This window comes from Orbicella faveolata, unplaced genomic scaffold (assembly GCF_042242905.1).
Source record: "Orbicella faveolata isolate gen_17 unplaced genomic scaffold, um_ofav_v1 contig_15, whole genome shotgun sequence".
Taxonomy (NCBI): domain Eukaryota; kingdom Metazoa; phylum Cnidaria; class Anthozoa; order Scleractinia; family Merulinidae; genus Orbicella; species Orbicella faveolata.
Window position 1 is genome coordinate 206,780 of NW_028301542.1, and position 16,131 is coordinate 222,910.

Below are 16,131 nucleotides of genomic sequence, written 5' to 3' on the forward strand. Positions count from 1 at the left end.
CTTCATTTCGCACTAGTCCAAGGCAAGATCATTTTCGCGGTAGAAATAAAAGTACAGTCAAGCCTCCACTATTGGCCACCTGTCTACAACGGTCACTTTTTTGTCACGGCGGACGGCCCATACATTCAGTCTTATTCAGTTACCTCTCTACAACGTACGACCACCTCTGCACAACAGCAGCGGCCACTGAAGCGCGTCTAAAACACCTCTCGACAATTTTCGCGGCAGAACTAAAAGTAGAGATAGATAATGGCGCGTGTAAGTCAGTGCCAGTTTTAAGCTATGAGAAGTTAGTTACCCTCCAGAAATAAATGTTGTTCAAGGATCGTTTCTTTAAAGCCACTATTTTTTTTATCTTGTTTAGCCCTTTTATCGGTGAGGAACATCCATGTGCTTATTTCAGCGATAAGAACACGGCTTTTGATGTAACGCGACCTTGCTGTTTCGCATAATCGAGTCGCAACCGATGGCTTTCATGAAAAAATCTACGATTACACTGAAGATTTTTCTCAGCTACCGTTCGAGCAGAGTCGCTTCGATCTTATCCGCAGCCTATTGTGATTTTTCGTCCAAACACGTGCACTCGATCTAGCGGCGCTGAGTTGCGTAAAGCAAACTAGCTTGATCTTCAGGCGACAGGAAAAACATGTTGGGCAACCTTTATAGGTTTACAAGGTAGAGTGGCTCAATCGAGAATGGGTATCCATCGGAGCAATGCAGTTCACGTACGGTCTAGCACAGCTGTTCTTGTACGTAATGTAGTATGCAGGAAAAGTCATTCGAGATTGACCTTTAAAAGAACTAAACAATAAGAATTCACAAGGTTTGTAACGAAGTCAGTAAACTAACTCGTATAACTAGAATAACCCGTAAGTCACACATGTCCCGCAAAGGTTACCTCATGTCAATCATCATTGACTGGGGAATCTACGGGTCTGCTCAGAGCACTTTGATTGTTTTTACTGTAATTTGAGTGCGTTTGTATCCTGATTGCATGCATGCATGCATGATTGCATTCGGACATTGTGTAATTTTTTCGGGCAAGATGGTCACCGTCCCCCCTCACCCACTAAGTTCAAAGGTGCCCTTACACAGCTGCAAATAATCTGCACTTACCTTTTCAGTTTTAGACACTATGCGGCAGTCCAAATATTCCTAAACACCGAGGTTAATCCTGGATATCTACAGGCTCTGGGGTGTAGTAAAATCCTCGACGGAAAGCTTGCGCCCCTGGCTTGCGCAACTTATTGCAGACTGGGGGGGGGGGGGGCGGGGGGGACAGGTGTGAAATCCTTACCAGGGTAGTTTTTGATGTTCCGCGGATCAAGGAGTTTATCCTCAATCTTTACGAATATTGTAACTCCGAGACAATGTCAAATGCTGAGAAGGTGAGTGGACGCTACAGTGGCAGAGCAAAATACGCATAATCTGGATCTTTGACTTGTGCGCGCGATAGGCGACTTTAGACATGAGCACGAGATCGAGAACGTCTTTTCAATTCTAGTTTTTAGGCTTCACATTATCGCATCGCATACCCATCTCATCCTATGAGCTACCACTAACATGAAGAGCGAGGGCTCTGGAGACGTTGCTGGTTTGCCGGAGATTCGAAACAGCGGCTCGTTCTCATATCTCGTACTTTTACTCCAACCCTAAGGTCTCTAAATAAACGTTCGAGGTTTGAAACTGTAAATTATCGTAATATGTTTTCCCCCGCTAGTACTGAGAACATATACAGTTGGACCACGCTGATTCGAACTCGGTCATTTCGTCCCCGTTATTTCGAACTCAAAACAATTTCCCCTGAATTTGCCCTTCAGTCATTTACTATCGGCTATTTGGGGCTCCCGCTAATTCGAACTGATTTTCGTTTCCCCTGAGAATTCAAAATAGCGGGGTTAAACTGTGCATATGCTTGTAAAGATTTTAATAGCAAGAAAAAGGTGTGGCCGATTCATCAACAATTCAAACTGGAGAAATCGTTATAAGTTTGGATCAGTCGCATTCTATATATCGCGCCCATTTCATTATTGAAGCCTGATGGTTGAGGTACATGTAAAGGTGTAATAACAGTAATCGATATTTTCACGTTTGACTAGCCTCAGCCACTCCTGTAAAGCTAGCCACTGCGCATACAGTCAGTGCTATTCACGGTCGTTTAGTCTCACCGGCGTGCTACTCAAGCTAAAATCCCTCTCTCGGTTTGTCGTACCGTTACTCGTTACGCTGTTAAGAAATGCTCTAGTGAATATGTAGATACGATTTTGTCCCCCAAGAGCCCTTTTCACGGTTACCTTCGCTCATTTGCATTACAATAAACTCTAGCATGTATGTGAGGCAATTTCGGGCTATTTTGTCTTCAGTGTGAACATGTTTCCTCTCTTTATCGTTGTACAAATAGCGAGTTCAAAGGCCTTAACTGTACTTAGATATACTTAGAGCACAGTTACAATAGGAAGCCCAGCAAACTTCAGAAGAGCAATTTAAGAACGACGCCAAGATTTATGTTAAATGGTCACCAACCGAGTGCAATTTTTTCTTTAAATTTGCGTTATTCAACTATGCATGAATTACGTTACGTTTCTGTTGGTTTAGTTGTTCAGACAGGATTGAACAGGTATTAAATTTTGTGCTCGGTCAAGGCCAGTAGAGAGAACAAAAAGTGAAAATAATAAGAAAGATATTGCCGGTGTTTCCATTTGCATTCTTTCAACTACAGCCTTACTGCGCACGAGATCACGGCAGGTCATACATCAAGCGCGTAAGAAGAAATACGTACGGGTTATTGACCAAGTGTGAGGTCAAGATGGCTGGATATTGGCCAAGTTCTTTTTTTTTGCGCGTTTATGGAGCGAGACGGAGTCGAGGTCCATAAACACGCAAAAAAAGAACGAGGCCAATATCCAACCATCTTGATCGTACAAGCTTGGTCAATAAAGGATTTATTATATGGCTTTCGGGAAAATTTTTCTTGCGGGACAGGGCGGGTAGTCCCGAGCGGACAAGATAGCTCCATCTTGCCCGCTCGGGTAGCCAATCACAGCGCAGGATTTGATTCATCTTGCCCGCTCGCTCACGGAGCTGGCCATATAATAAATGTTGGCTATTGACCAAGCGTGAAGTCAAGATCACTGTATATTGGCCAAGTTTTTTTTGCGCGTTTATGGACCCGACTCCGTCCCTAAACACGCAAAAAAAAAAAAAGATAAAAAAAACGACGAGGCCAATATCCAGCCATGTTGACCGAACAAGCTTGGTCAACAAAGGATTTATTATATGGAAAGATAACACTAGTTTCTTGGGGGAAACGACACTCGGCAGTCAATAACAGCGCAGGATTCGGTTCATCAGTATCATCTTGCCCGATCACGAAGCTGCAATTGTAGCCATATAATAAAAGATAGGGCTTTACACCAGGTGCACTAACTTCGCCCGCAATTTACTCTATTCGCAAAAGAGATATAACTCGCTTAATGGACACCGGCTGTAAGGGCTGCATCCTATGCTGCACATAATGCCCTTCAAGTCATTTATTTTTTATTGTATTAATATTAGTATTAGTATAGTTTTTTAGCAGTGTCCCCTAAGGGACATAAGGTTTTTGACACTTTAATAAAGTTCTCACTCACTCACTCACAAAGAGACAGTGATTTTCTCCATTTTATTAAAAAAAAAAAAAAAAAGAAAAAAGAAAAAAGAAAACATCTGTACATGAGAAGTTACAAATATTTCGCTACCGGATCTAAATTTCATTTAGGGGGGGTCTTATACCTTAAAAGTATATTTCTTATAAAATAACTCTGTTGGACAGTTTTGGTACCACGTTAAAGGACTTCGCAGCGTGACTTCGAAAATGAGTTTTACCAGGTCACACTACTGAAAAAGAAAGACCAAAAGGCGAAGAAATTTTACATTAGAAAAAAACGATTGTGTAGTCCTTGGAGTTTAAGCTCGACTAGTCGGATCTATAGTTTCTGTCAGTTGACATTGTTTTCCGACCATTCCTTGTTTCAGCGTGGTATATTGGAGCGGCTTAACTCCGGTGAGGTTTTAGTAGGAGATGGGGGACTGTGCTATGCTTTGGAAAAGCGTGGATATGTGAAAGCAGGACCTTGGACTCCCGAATGTACAGTGGAGCACCCAGAGGCAGGTCAGTTGTTTAGGAGAAGTCACAGATAGCTTAGTGTCTTTTTTACACTTTCTAGTTTCCTTCTCCCTTCCCTTCTATCTTTCTCCGTCCTTCCCATCTTCCTTCCTTCTTTCCATGAACAATCTTTCAATTTTGTTTCAGTTCAACAGCTGCATCGGGAATTCCAGCGGGCAGGAGCTGATGTCATTCAAGCATTTACATTCGCATTGGATGATGACTGGGAAGGTGATCAAGCTAAATATGGGGTGTGTATAATTATATCAATATGTCTGTCAGCAAGTCTAGATATCACTACACTAATGTGTAGAGACAGAGTTTAGCTTAGTAACAAAGTGTTAAATTGAATAGAACTGAATGTTTTAAATACAATAGAGGCTACAATTGCAAGATTGACAAGATTGCTTTGTGAGCACCAATAAAATTGTCTTTACATTTAACAACATGACAACACTTTGAAGTTATATGAAAGATAACAGACACAATAGCCTCCAAATAGTAATATTAATTTAAGGAAACAGCTGAGAAATGAAAAAAGCTCTTGCCTACGCGTACGGTTCATGCTTTTAACATTTCTTACATGTCTTAATTTTTATGGCTGCTTTATAATTCTGGATTCTCTCCTGTTAACAATAATACTATTGTCACTTTTATCTTATGCTAGAATTTCCTTTCAGATCGCGAAAATAAACCAGGCAGCATGCGATCTTGCCAAAGAGGTGGCCAAGGAAGGCGGGGTGTATTTTGCTGGCTGCATCAATCAGACTGCTTTCCTGTATTCACAAGGTGCTGGAAAAGACGTGGTGATGAAGAAGTTTAGAGAACAAATCGAGATTTTTCTCCAAAACAATGTTGATTTGATTATCGCTGAGGTGAGCTGTCTTAAATTGCATCTCGTTTAAATTTAAATTTGACGACGATGGAAATGTACTCCAGTGTTTTGACTTCAGCATTGGAACCTATCGCAACACTCAATTTTTATTATTATTTCCCGAGAATTTGACGGTCAGAACTCCTTCAATTTGCTTTAAACTATTCAAGATTACCAAGAAAGCAACAAGTGATGAGCGCGTAATAAAGTTATTTTAAGTGTTATTCCTTACTTCATCTGACGACAGTTTGTGAACTTTGTGACCTGCATGTAATAATTTAAATTACTGTCTCTATCTGGGGATACCATTGCACTTTGATATACTTATCTTTCTAGACCTCTCTTTAAACATTAATTTCTTCAGCCATAACTGTTTTCTCTTCCCTCAGTTCTTTGCACACGTCGAGGAAGCTGAATGGGCAGCAGAAGTTTTAAAGTCCACAGGCAAACCAACGGCCATAACGCTATGTATTGGACCTCACGGTGATAAGAAAAATGTGTCAGCTGGAGAATGTGCTGTGAGGCTAGCAAGGGCAGGTAATGTGGAACAATCCAGTGTAGCTCACATAAATGAAACTGGAGATGGAACAGGGAGTAGAGGACAAGAGAGGACTGGTTCTAATAACCCAGCGATGCTGGGCAACCAAACATCGCATTAGCACCCAGCGAATTTGAAAATCACCTCCGACGACTATTACGCCGCAAATTGTACAAAAGAATGAAAAGTTGCCACTGCTTTATACACAAGCAATCAAGGGAAAGACCAGAAATAAATCCCATGGGACTATCAATGTTTACTTTTTGGCCGTCCTTATACCATTTATACTGCATTTCTGCCTCCACTTTGAATTTGCGAGCGAAAATAACCTCATCTCTAAAATCAATTTCACCGTTATTATAGGCTGTACACTCTTGATTGGGCCATCGGCGCATGAGACCGGCGTTTGAGTCGTATTTTTTGCCGTTTTCGCTCTTAAGTTCCTCAGATTCGAATAGCCCAACCAGAACTCCAAACGAAAACACCCATCCAGTGCAAAGGAATAGGAAAACGAGCGCAAGCTCAGCACGTGCAAGATTAAATGAAACCGCATCTTTGTTCTGATTGGTCGGGAAACGTTGAACGGACTTCTAACGAGCCAATGAAAGTGCTACGCTGTCACGAAACCGAAGCAGACCCGAGACGCAGACGAGGGTTTGCATAACTTTCGAGGCGCAGTCGAGGGTTTGTATAGCTTTTGATAATTCTCACAATCACCGGAGTGTTTAGATGAGTCTATGCATATACGAAAAAAAAGTGCTCTATTTCCTGTCGCAATCATGTTTACATGTTAGCCTTAGTTAGTTTATACGGGGTGATGCAGACCATGTATCTTGGTCAAATTGGAATTTTGAAGATGCTGGTTTTTGTGGAGGAAAACCGGAGCACCGGGGCAAAACCCTCGGAGCAAGGCTGGAACTAACAAAAAACTGAATGCACATATGGCACCAGGCCCGAATCGAACCTGGACCACATTGCGTAAGGCGAGCACTCTCACCCCTGCGCCATCCATACTCCTTTCACAAGTTTAATTTGTTGTAATTTTTGTGTATTATTATTGTCATTAAGGGGCTGATATCATTGGTGTCAACTGTTGCTTCAGTCCCGACATCAGTTTACAGACCATTGGTTTAATGAAAGAGGCGTTAGACAAGGAAGGACTCAAGCCTCATCTGATGATTCAACCGCTTTGTTATCATGCTCCAGATTACGCGAGAAATGGATATTTACCCGAAACCCCGTTTGGTGAGTTAGTTTTCCCTTCCCTATTGTAAAATTTCAGTTGACGGACGGTAGTCCAAATAAGCAGCTGACCTTGCGTATCATTATCGCCACAGGACAATCTCGACTTGAACGGTCTGTATTAGGAAAGAAAGTAAAACAAAAACCAAACTAAAATAAAATAACCCCCCCCCCCCCAAAAAAAAAAATACGCGTGCGCTTACTATATTTGTAGGACATGGTATAATGCTCATATCCCATGATTGCTAAGCCAGTAAAAACTCTCGAATTGCATTATCCAATAATCCAGTAAAATATTCAGTCGATTTGTTTTGTTTGTGGACTGAAATGGTTCCGGCAAATTAAACTTTTACAACAAACTCGCCTGGCTCGATTTTGTTAGCACAAGGGCACATCAATCTCTCATTTTTTTTTTTTCTGTGTGTTGTCTTGCGTCGTGTTACCATTTTCACGGTCTACAATCTCATCGTCTGAATTTCTCGATCAACAAGACCGAAAGAATTCTTTCGGTTCTTGCAAAATAAACAATATTTATTATTCACTTGTTTAGCTCTGGAGCCTCGTACACTAACTCGTTGGGATGTGCATAAGTACGCTCGGCGGGCCTATGATATGGGAGTGAGGTATATCGGAGGCTGCTGTGGCTTTGAGCCATACCATATCCGGGCTATTGCTGAAGAGGTAGGACTCATGAACAAATCATGTATGTTAACTCAATTAGCCACTCCCCCTAATGGGGTCCTTGGAGCCTGTGGAAAGAAACGATGAAAGAAATAAGGTAAATGAACATAACATGATTCAACAAGCAGATGGCAGGCAAGTTGCCTGTTTCCAAGCCTGGCCGAGGTACTACTAAAAACAACACCAGCTAGTGGTCCTAGTTGTCAAGTCGGGACAAAAACTTGCGATGTCCGGATTTCAAGTTCTAACCACTCGGCTAAGCTTCCTCTTTTTTTAAAGGAGGCAATTTGCACTCCACTTCAGAGAGCCGGGGAGTTCATTAGAGCTGAAATAATAACGGAACAACCTCTCCCCTTTTCCTCGCCCCACACATCCCTTGCTGTCTACAATTTACTCAAATGCAACACTATTTTGGGCCAAATTGACCGAACAAGCTTGGTTGATAAATGGTTTATCATATGGGATAAAGAACGCATGTACTTGCGGGGAACAGCGCATAATCTCGAGCGCCGGACAGGACAGCGCCATCGTGCTTGCTCGGTTAGCCAATCACAGCGCAGAATTTGGTTCATCTTTCCCGCTCATGAGGCAAACCATATAATAAACCAGTAATATTGCTTTTAATTTCAGCTTGCTCCAGAACGAGGAAGATTTCCTGCAGCTAGTGAAAAGCACAGTCCCTGGGGAGAGGCACTCAAACACCACGCAGTAGCTGAAGTCCGAGACAGGTAAGACTGGAGAGAGCTCTAGAGATCTCCACACGGCCTTTATGCAAATCAGAATTAACGTTTCTTTCGTGTACTCTTTTCAATCGCGATCGATGTTTAAAATGTGAATGAATGTTAAAATGTGCCAGCTCGTCAGCATCCAACTGCTAAGTCGTCTTAAGTCAAGACTGCTACATTTCAGTAAGAAATTCGTTGACAATAAGACATCGTTTATTCGCTTTCCCTCTATTTGTGATATAAATAAATAGCTACAAATTATACTCTAGACCTAATATTCCTTCCCTCTCTTTCTCTTTAAACGGAGATTATCATCATACACAAAGCCTATAGACTGACCAATGAGTGATTTCCTTATTTTCAGAGCTAATCGTGCCTATTGGGAGAATCTAAAACCAGCCAGCGGTCGTCCATTTTGCCCTTCGTTGAGTGGACCTGGACCACCCAGCCAACTACAATAAGCCGAGGAACTTTGTAAAACGAACCTTGCGAATTTTGCATTATAATTAATTACAATGTGCCTTTACTGTAGAGATGTAGAGTTTATGCATGCCAGTCACTTATAAGTCAATCAAATGTTTCTCTTCACTCGCTGCAAAGATCAAAGGTTATGGTAATTATCAGTTATCAGTCGGTCAACTTGATCTGAAGTCCTTCTCATCAATGTCTTACCCGCGCGATCACACTTGACAAGCAATCGGACATGAAAGCGGGGTACTGCTTTCTTCACCACTAACGGACCGTTTTAAAGCAACAATAATGACAATCTGTTCAAGAAAAACAAACAGACATTCAAACGTCGTATCATTTTGGAAAATCGAATCTAACAGCAAAGCTTACCCCCACCCTGCGCAGCGATCCACTGCGCAACAGCAACTTAAGTGTCAAAGCATCTTCCTCAATAACGAACTTTGCAAAATAGCGTTAGGATAAGATAAGATAAGATAAGATAAAATTTTATTGTACACTCCTTAAAAGGTTTTTCAGTGAACAATATAATACATGAGGTGAAAAAAGTACAAAGTGCACTAGTTATATATTATTTATGAAGTACACTCGGTGTGATCAAATCGACAATGCAATTCTTGGAAGAAGCGGTGGTGGGGGAAGGCGGGGGTGGTGTATAAGTGTATAAGGTCCGATGTTTTTCTAACTGCGCGTGAAGCTTCACCCACCATGAGCGATTTCGAAAGTTTTGGCGCGATCAAGTGCGCAGCTAGACGCTATTTACATCCTATCTTAGGGAGAGAAGGGTGTGGTACAAAAGATGGGTTGTTCCCAAGGCATAGTCCTGGAACGCGTGTAAACCGGCTGCGCGCAAACAAAATGATTTAAACAGAAACTGTTTTGGGCAGCTTCTGAACGATCGAGTAGGTAACACCAGTTTTAGGGGAAGGGCGCGTTGGGGCGCAACGTCTGCGTTTTTTTGTATTCCTCATTTAGGTTGGCGCCACCAGACGATTACATACATAGCATAGTTCCGGATTGCGCAACACAAGAAGATGCTGTGGTGCATTGTGCGAAAGGGTGTAAAACGTCAATCCCTCTGGCGGAGAAAAGTATCGCCTCGGGTCCAGGACTAATGTACTTGAGTTTTGGTAGCCTGCGTACAGGCTCCCGGCGAGGACGGAAAAAAATTTCGGCGAGCGCGAAACAGAAGAATTCGGAGAGCAAAGCGATCGGGGCGGGGACAGGTTCGTTTCGGACAGATTCGCTTCCTTCGGGCTCACCAGGGGCCTGTTCGCAGGCGAGAGTTGTGGAGTCAGCGAGAGGGTAAGGGCGAAAACATGCAAAGTTGCCACTATTTTCAGGGGGTGGGGGAGGGGTGTTTCGCAAAGTCAACGAAACACAAAGCGTCAGCAAATTATAAAGATGGCGTTGTTGTCGCTGTTGTTAATGATTTTACTAGCAGTCAGCTCGGCTTTGTCGGCTCGGATTGCTGGTTTCTGTGCCGTTGGAGGATCACAGTACATTAACACAAGACATACTCTGGAAGAACTAGCCAACAGAGGCCACGAGGTACACAATAGCAGGGATTGAAAAAAACTTGAATTCCAGCTTGCCCTTTGGACAAGCAGCTCTCAAATGTTGCTTGCCCGAATTGCGGTCGTTTCGCCAACGAGTCGTTTCGCCAACGTCTTAGGTCGATTCGCCAACGTCCTAAGTCGTTTCGCCAACGCCCTACCGGTCAATTCGCCAACGTCATATATCCAGTACTAACGAAAAAAAAAAGCTGCTTATTGATGTTTGGAATGCAATCCTGATCCTTGCGTGATCCTTGGGTCAAGAAATTTTAAGTCACTGCCAGTTTCGCTTGACTGACTGTAGATCAATTTGCATGTTTCTGATAGTTTCAGAAGCCGGCTCGTGGGTGCTACATCGCGGTAATTTTCACGGTGAAAATTGACTGCAGAATACCAAAGTCCGATGGCTTCCAAAAGTTTGATGGCTTCCAATTCGCGGATAATGCATTACGATGTAAATTAACATTATATCTTTTCCTTCTTCAAAAGCAAACAGAGTTTGTTTTCATTTTCCAGCCTTATAATCGAGTTAGAAATAAAATGGAACGTCAAGTAAATAACAACAGCAATTTTATTACAGTATATAGTATCAAATATTTACAAGCACAAAAATCCTATGAAACCTATTTACAAAACCTGATTGAAACCTATATTTATCTGAAACCAATTAATTTATCCTATTTACAGAGAAGTTCTAGTTTACCATGAAGTAAGTACTGAGAAGTTCTAGTTTACCATGTTAACAAACGTGTGATAGGCTGCCATTTTCCCACGTAGTAGGGTAACCCTACCTGAGATATTGTGCTTGTAAAGGGAGGCTATCTTTGACCCTCTTGCTAGGGTAAGCCTAGCACTAGGGTTACCCTATCAGGTGCCACAGTCTTTTTTTCCCTTTTGTTACAGTTACCTTATTATAGGGAGTTAACACTCGTGTTAATTAACATATTTGAAATTAATGTGACTTAAATTAACATGAATTGAAGGTAAGTTTGCTTCCCAATAAAGGAAATTAATGTGAGAGAGGGGGCAAAATTTCAAAATGAGGGAAAGTAGTGCGTCTGCTACACCAAAAAAAAAAGGATTTGTTGAGAACAGGAAACAATTTATTTTAGCACTGTAAAGCTGACAGCGAAAATGAACAAAATTCCGTTGAAGTACAGTAAATGATTTACTAATGTGAAAGATTGATGTGAAATGTAAAGTGTGCAAATAAAATTTATTGTTTGACTGTGTCAAGAATGTCTAGAGTGTGTCACAGATTTAGGGGAAAATAATGGTAATTAACGTCGCGGAAATTAACGCACAACTTAATTAACAGCGCGGAAATTAACATTTATATAAATTAGCATGACATCAAGTAAGGAAAATTTTAAAAATTCACGTTAATTTCACAAAGCATTAATTTCCTATAATGCAGTAACTTTTTGGATGAGCCCAAAGGTGAAGAATTTACCAAATATATTAAATTTACTGTACTGGAAAGATGTGCACAGGTTAACCTTCTTTATGGCAGTAATTGCTCTTAACTTTGCTGTGAATAGATTACACTGTAAATGATTTTATTACTTTTTCTCAATGATTTTGGCATTATTAGTACTTAAGGGCCTTGTGTAAATAAGTTTAATAATTTTAATTAGTTTAGCATTTTCTTTTTAGTACTTAAGGCTCTTGCTTAGTGTCCCCAATTAGTCCGCTAGGGCTAAATACATTTTACACTTAAATAAAGGTTCTTATCTTATCTTATCTTGGCGGAAAATTTGTCGGTTTCCTTGTTACAAAATAAATTTATAATATTGATACAAAGGGTTGACTAAGGATCAGGGTATTGTTGGAATTAAATGAAACATAAAATGTGCAACAAAAGAAATTTTTCTCTTTTTCTGACTTTTAGGTGGTGCTTGTTGTTCCCTCATCTCAGAAAATCAAACCCAGTGAGAAAGTGCCACACAAGATTTACCAAGTACCCTATGAACCTGGCTTCCATGAAGATGCCATGATACGGCTTGAATTTGAGGGAAATAAGTTACAACTGTTTTTGAAAATGGGTGAAGTGCTGCATGCTTTGTGTGAGAGTGTTTTCAACAGCACAGAGGTTCTCGAGGACCTGAAAGGCTTTGACCTCATTATTTATGACAGTCTTGCATCTTGTGCTGTATTGATTGGTGAACACCTTAGTATTCCTAGAGTCGAGATTTTGCCTGCTCCACCAAATGTTCCATTCTCTTTTAAGCACATGATACCAATGCCTGTCTCCTACGTTCCACAACTATTGACAGGATTTACTGACAAAATGACTTTTTTGGAACGTGTGATGAATTTAGGGGTTTACTTTGGTACAAAGCATTTTATACAGTTTGCATTTGAAAGACAAATGGATGCTCTTAAAGTCAAGTACAAAATCAAACCTGAACAAAGTTTTCATGAGGCTGCTGGTGATGTTGAACTTGTCATAATTACTGCAGATTTTGCTATAGAGTATCCACAACCCCTATTGCCAGGTATGAAATCTTCATTTGAAAGATTTGACGTAATAATAAATACTAACAATCATGTTAAGATTGAGCTCTTTGCCAGTGATCAAATTGTGGTCAGAACATTCATGATATTCAAATAGTGCAGTTGCTTTGGAGTACTTTATTCCTAGCTTGTGGAGCTTTGAGAGGTCAAAAAACAGGAAACTCATTATTTCTATGGGAATGCTTACTTCACAGGGTATGACAGGGGTAAATTAAAGTTTCTAGCACATGTCTGGCACAGAAAGAATTCTACCATCTGGTTTTTACCTTTTAAGTAATAACAAAGGTAAAATGTTGTTGACACGATATTGTGATTACATTCTACAGGCAATGTCATGGTTGGACCACTGAATGTCAAAAAAGCGGCAAGGGCGCTCCCCCCTGATTTAGAAGAATTTGTCAGCAATTCAGGGGGCCATGGCTTTATCATTGTTTCCTTTGGTTCAAATGTGGCATCAGTTCTTCCACAGACAGTGGTAGACATGTTAGCAACAGCATTTGGAAAGCTGAAACAGAGAGTTGTGTGGAGGCTTCAAGGTAGTGCGGCAGTTATTAATCAACCAAACAGTCAATTTTCAATCAGTCGATGAATTGGTTGGTGGGTGAATATGTCGGTCATTTAGTCTGTGGGTGGGTCTTTCAGATGGTGGTCAATCAGACATTGGGTTTGTTGATAATTTCTTTGGTTGATCGGTTAGTGAGTCTGTCAGTTTGCATGTGGGTTGGTGGTTGTACGTTTGCGTGAGACAAATCAGTTAATGTTATTAATAGTGTAACTTGATGGTTGACGTGCTGGACTCTGGATCAAGTGATCTGGGTTCAAGCCTTGGCCAGGGTCATTGCATTGTGTTCTTGGGCAAGACACTTTACTCTCACAGTGCCTCACTCCACCCAGGTGTAAAAATGGGTACCAACAAACTTATTACCAGGGGGTAACCCTGCAGTGGACAAGCATCCCATCAAGGGGGGAGCACAGATATTCCTAATCTCTTAGTATTGCAGAAACTGGGAGAAGCTTCAGCTGTATGAGCCACTTGGCCCAATGCAGACTTAATCTCCATCTTTATTTTTAGTGTATGTATTAAGTGTATGTTGAGTGTAATAGGGGGTTAGATTGCAATTGGGACACTAGTTCTGTGTCTTTCCTCCATACTATAATTTAGAATTTATTTGCCCATTTGAAGTTAGTTTTTTGTCTGTTTGAATTTATTTGTTCTTGTATTTTGGTGACAAACTCATTGAAACTAAACTTAACTATCTCACACTGTTTTTTTAGGTTTAAACTTTGTAATAAACTAGTATAGCATGTTACAACACACCTGTTACCAAATTGCTTTATCTTTTTTTTTCAAGATGCACCATTTTAGTGACACAAGTGTCTCTCTCCTCTCTGGCAGGTTACATTCCTTCCTTCCTTGCTACAAACATCAAAGTACAGGAATGGTTACCTCAGAATGATCTTTTGGCTCACAAGGACATCAAAGCTTTTGTCTCCCATGTGGGACACAACAGTCTTTATGAGTCAGCTTATCATGGCGTGCCTTTATTGGCTTTCCCCCTGTTTGGAGACCAACAAAGCAATGCCAAGAAAGTAGAGCATGTTGGAATTGGTTTAGCAGTGGATTATAAAAGCTTTAATGCCCAACAGTTGGTTGAGACAATTGAGCGTGTCATTAGTGAACCCAGGTAAAAATAATATCCTTATCAATATTAATGTTTTTTGATTGGTTACAATAATTGTTCATTATTGTTTTGCTCTTGTTTAGTAATGATGCAACTGACATCAGACACTTTAAATTCAAAGCCAAACTGAACAGTAGCTTCAAGGATTTTCAAAATTTATTTTGTTTTGAAAATCTTTGTTGGTCTTACCAGTATATCAGGTTGATTCCCATTGGCAACATGCTTTAGTTGTGCAAAGGGTATATAGCTATAGACCTTTGCATATGCTGCATGTACGTAAAATAAAGTGCTTCCAACAAAGGGGAAGTCAACTCAAACAGTATCTTAGCTAGATCAGAGTATAGAATTACAACATAATTAATCACTTATGCTCATTGGCCTTCTTCTCCAGATTCAAAACAGAAGCAATGCATATCTCTGGCTTGTTAAAGGATCGTCGACAAATGCCTCTTCAAGAAACCTGTGACTGGATAGAGTATGTACTCAGACATGGTGGAGCTTGGCACCTCAGAGCTCAAGTGTTTAACATCCCTTGGTATCAGTACTACTTACTTGATGTCATGGCTTTCCTTGTTGCTATAGTTACCTTGGTTGTCATGGCTATGCGTTTGATGTACAGATGCCTGTGCCATTTGTGTTGTAAAAAGAGTAATAGCAAAGCTAAGGAGGAGTAAAACTGGAAAATTATTTGTGAGCCTGGTCTCATCATAAGACTAGTCATGTGATTACCAAATTACCTGTTAGCACCATTTTCATTTTTATACAGAATAATTACTGTCACCTGAGGTTCAAAAGTTGATGGTACAGTTCACAATAGATTTTTGTGAATCAGTAGATAAACTGCCCAGAAGAGTCTTAAGTGGACAAACAAGATTTACTTCATTTCACTGAGAGAGTTCATTTAACTGAAAGAGACCTCATAAAAACAGAAAGCATGGTCTGGGACCGTCACAAACCACCACAGGACATCCAACGTATATAGCTTACTCGATATTACAGTGTGCCTCAGCCCTGCCATAAATGTTTGCCATGTTGTTTTGTCTATCTGTTTTATCTACCTTGAAATACTTGGAAAGAAGAGCATGAGTTGTCTTTTGTATTTTTGGCAAGGCAACTAATAATGCAGTTTAAAGCATCCCATATTTAATAATAATATCAAAAGTAATGATTTTCTAAATTTCTTTGTTAGGATCCTTGACCAGTGAGATTATTTCGAAAATGATGCTTTTCACTTATGGATCTGTTGATCTGTAGTCACTACAACTAATCTGCAAAATTCTTCTCTAATAATTTAAAAGGAATATATCCAACGAAAAGGCCTGTAGTCAACATGGACTAGTTGATTAAAGCATTTTATCATTCCATGTATTTTTCTCTTACTTTACATTAGCGAAGAGCCCACTATGTGACCCACAAGTAACTGCTATCAAATAATGGTCTGTTCATGCGTAATGCGATCTAAATGTAATATTTTTGGTTTTGATCTGCTCACTACTGACACATCAGAATATTTCATTCAACCCTGTCTAATAATTGTTAATTATTAGTTTTAGTTAAAAAAACATGCACAATAAAAATAAACTTATTTCAAAAGTGTGATATCTGTGTTCGACCTGAATGGGCACTATATTCACAATGGCTCACCTTTGGCTTGCTAGTGCAGCATCTTAATCTCAAGCCAAATATTTTCCTGTCCAGTTCTCC

General features: G+C 40.4%; 2 protein-coding genes across 2 annotated transcripts; both read left to right on the forward strand.

Moving 5' to 3' along the window:
* The first annotated feature begins 1,370 nt into the window (after positions 1-1,370).
* Positions 1,371-8,709, forward strand: LOC110069116 (betaine--homocysteine S-methyltransferase 1-like). Its single transcript, XM_089288480.1, has 9 exons — positions 1,371-1,388; positions 4,015-4,150; positions 4,292-4,395; positions 4,825-5,019; positions 5,408-5,555; positions 6,625-6,801; positions 7,349-7,479; positions 8,110-8,207; positions 8,569-8,709. The coding sequence occupies exons 1-9, from the start codon at positions 1,371-1,373 to the stop codon at positions 8,663-8,665; spliced, it is 1,104 nt and encodes a 367-aa protein (XP_089144606.1). The 3' UTR covers positions 8,666-8,709.
* A 1,311-nt stretch (positions 8,710-10,020) lies between these two features.
* On the forward strand, positions 10,021-16,020 carry LOC110069150 (UDP-glucuronosyltransferase 1A5-like). The gene is made up of 6 exons (XM_020776620.2): positions 10,021-10,223; positions 12,120-12,726; positions 13,072-13,281; positions 14,142-14,430; positions 14,819-15,117; positions 15,617-16,020. Exons 1-5 carry the CDS (start codon positions 10,077-10,079, stop codon positions 15,099-15,101), a joined length of 1,536 nt encoding a protein of 511 aa, XP_020632279.2. The 5' UTR covers positions 10,021-10,076; the 3' UTR covers positions 15,102-15,117; positions 15,617-16,020.
* Positions 16,021-16,131: the final 111 nt, after the last annotated feature.

Coding starts and splice junctions, on each gene's coding strand:
- LOC110069116 (XM_089288480.1), top strand. Junction 5,556..6,624: donor TGTGAGGCTAGCAAGGGCAG/GTAATGTGGAAC, acceptor ATTGTCATTAAG/GGGCTGATATCATTGGTGTC. Junction 7,480..8,109: donor TCCGGGCTATTGCTGAAGAG/GTAGGACTCATG, acceptor TTTTAATTTCAG/CTTGCTCCAGAACGAGGAAG.
- LOC110069150 (XM_020776620.2), top strand. CDS start 10,077: ATGGCGTTGTTGTCGCTGTTGTTAATGATTTTACTAGCAGTCAGCTCG. Junction 12,727..13,071: donor TCCACAACCCCTATTGCCAG/GTATGAAATCTT, acceptor TACATTCTACAG/GCAATGTCATGGTTGGACCA. Junction 14,431..14,818: donor CGTGTCATTAGTGAACCCAG/GTAAAAATAATA, acceptor CTTCTTCTCCAG/ATTCAAAACAGAAGCAATGC.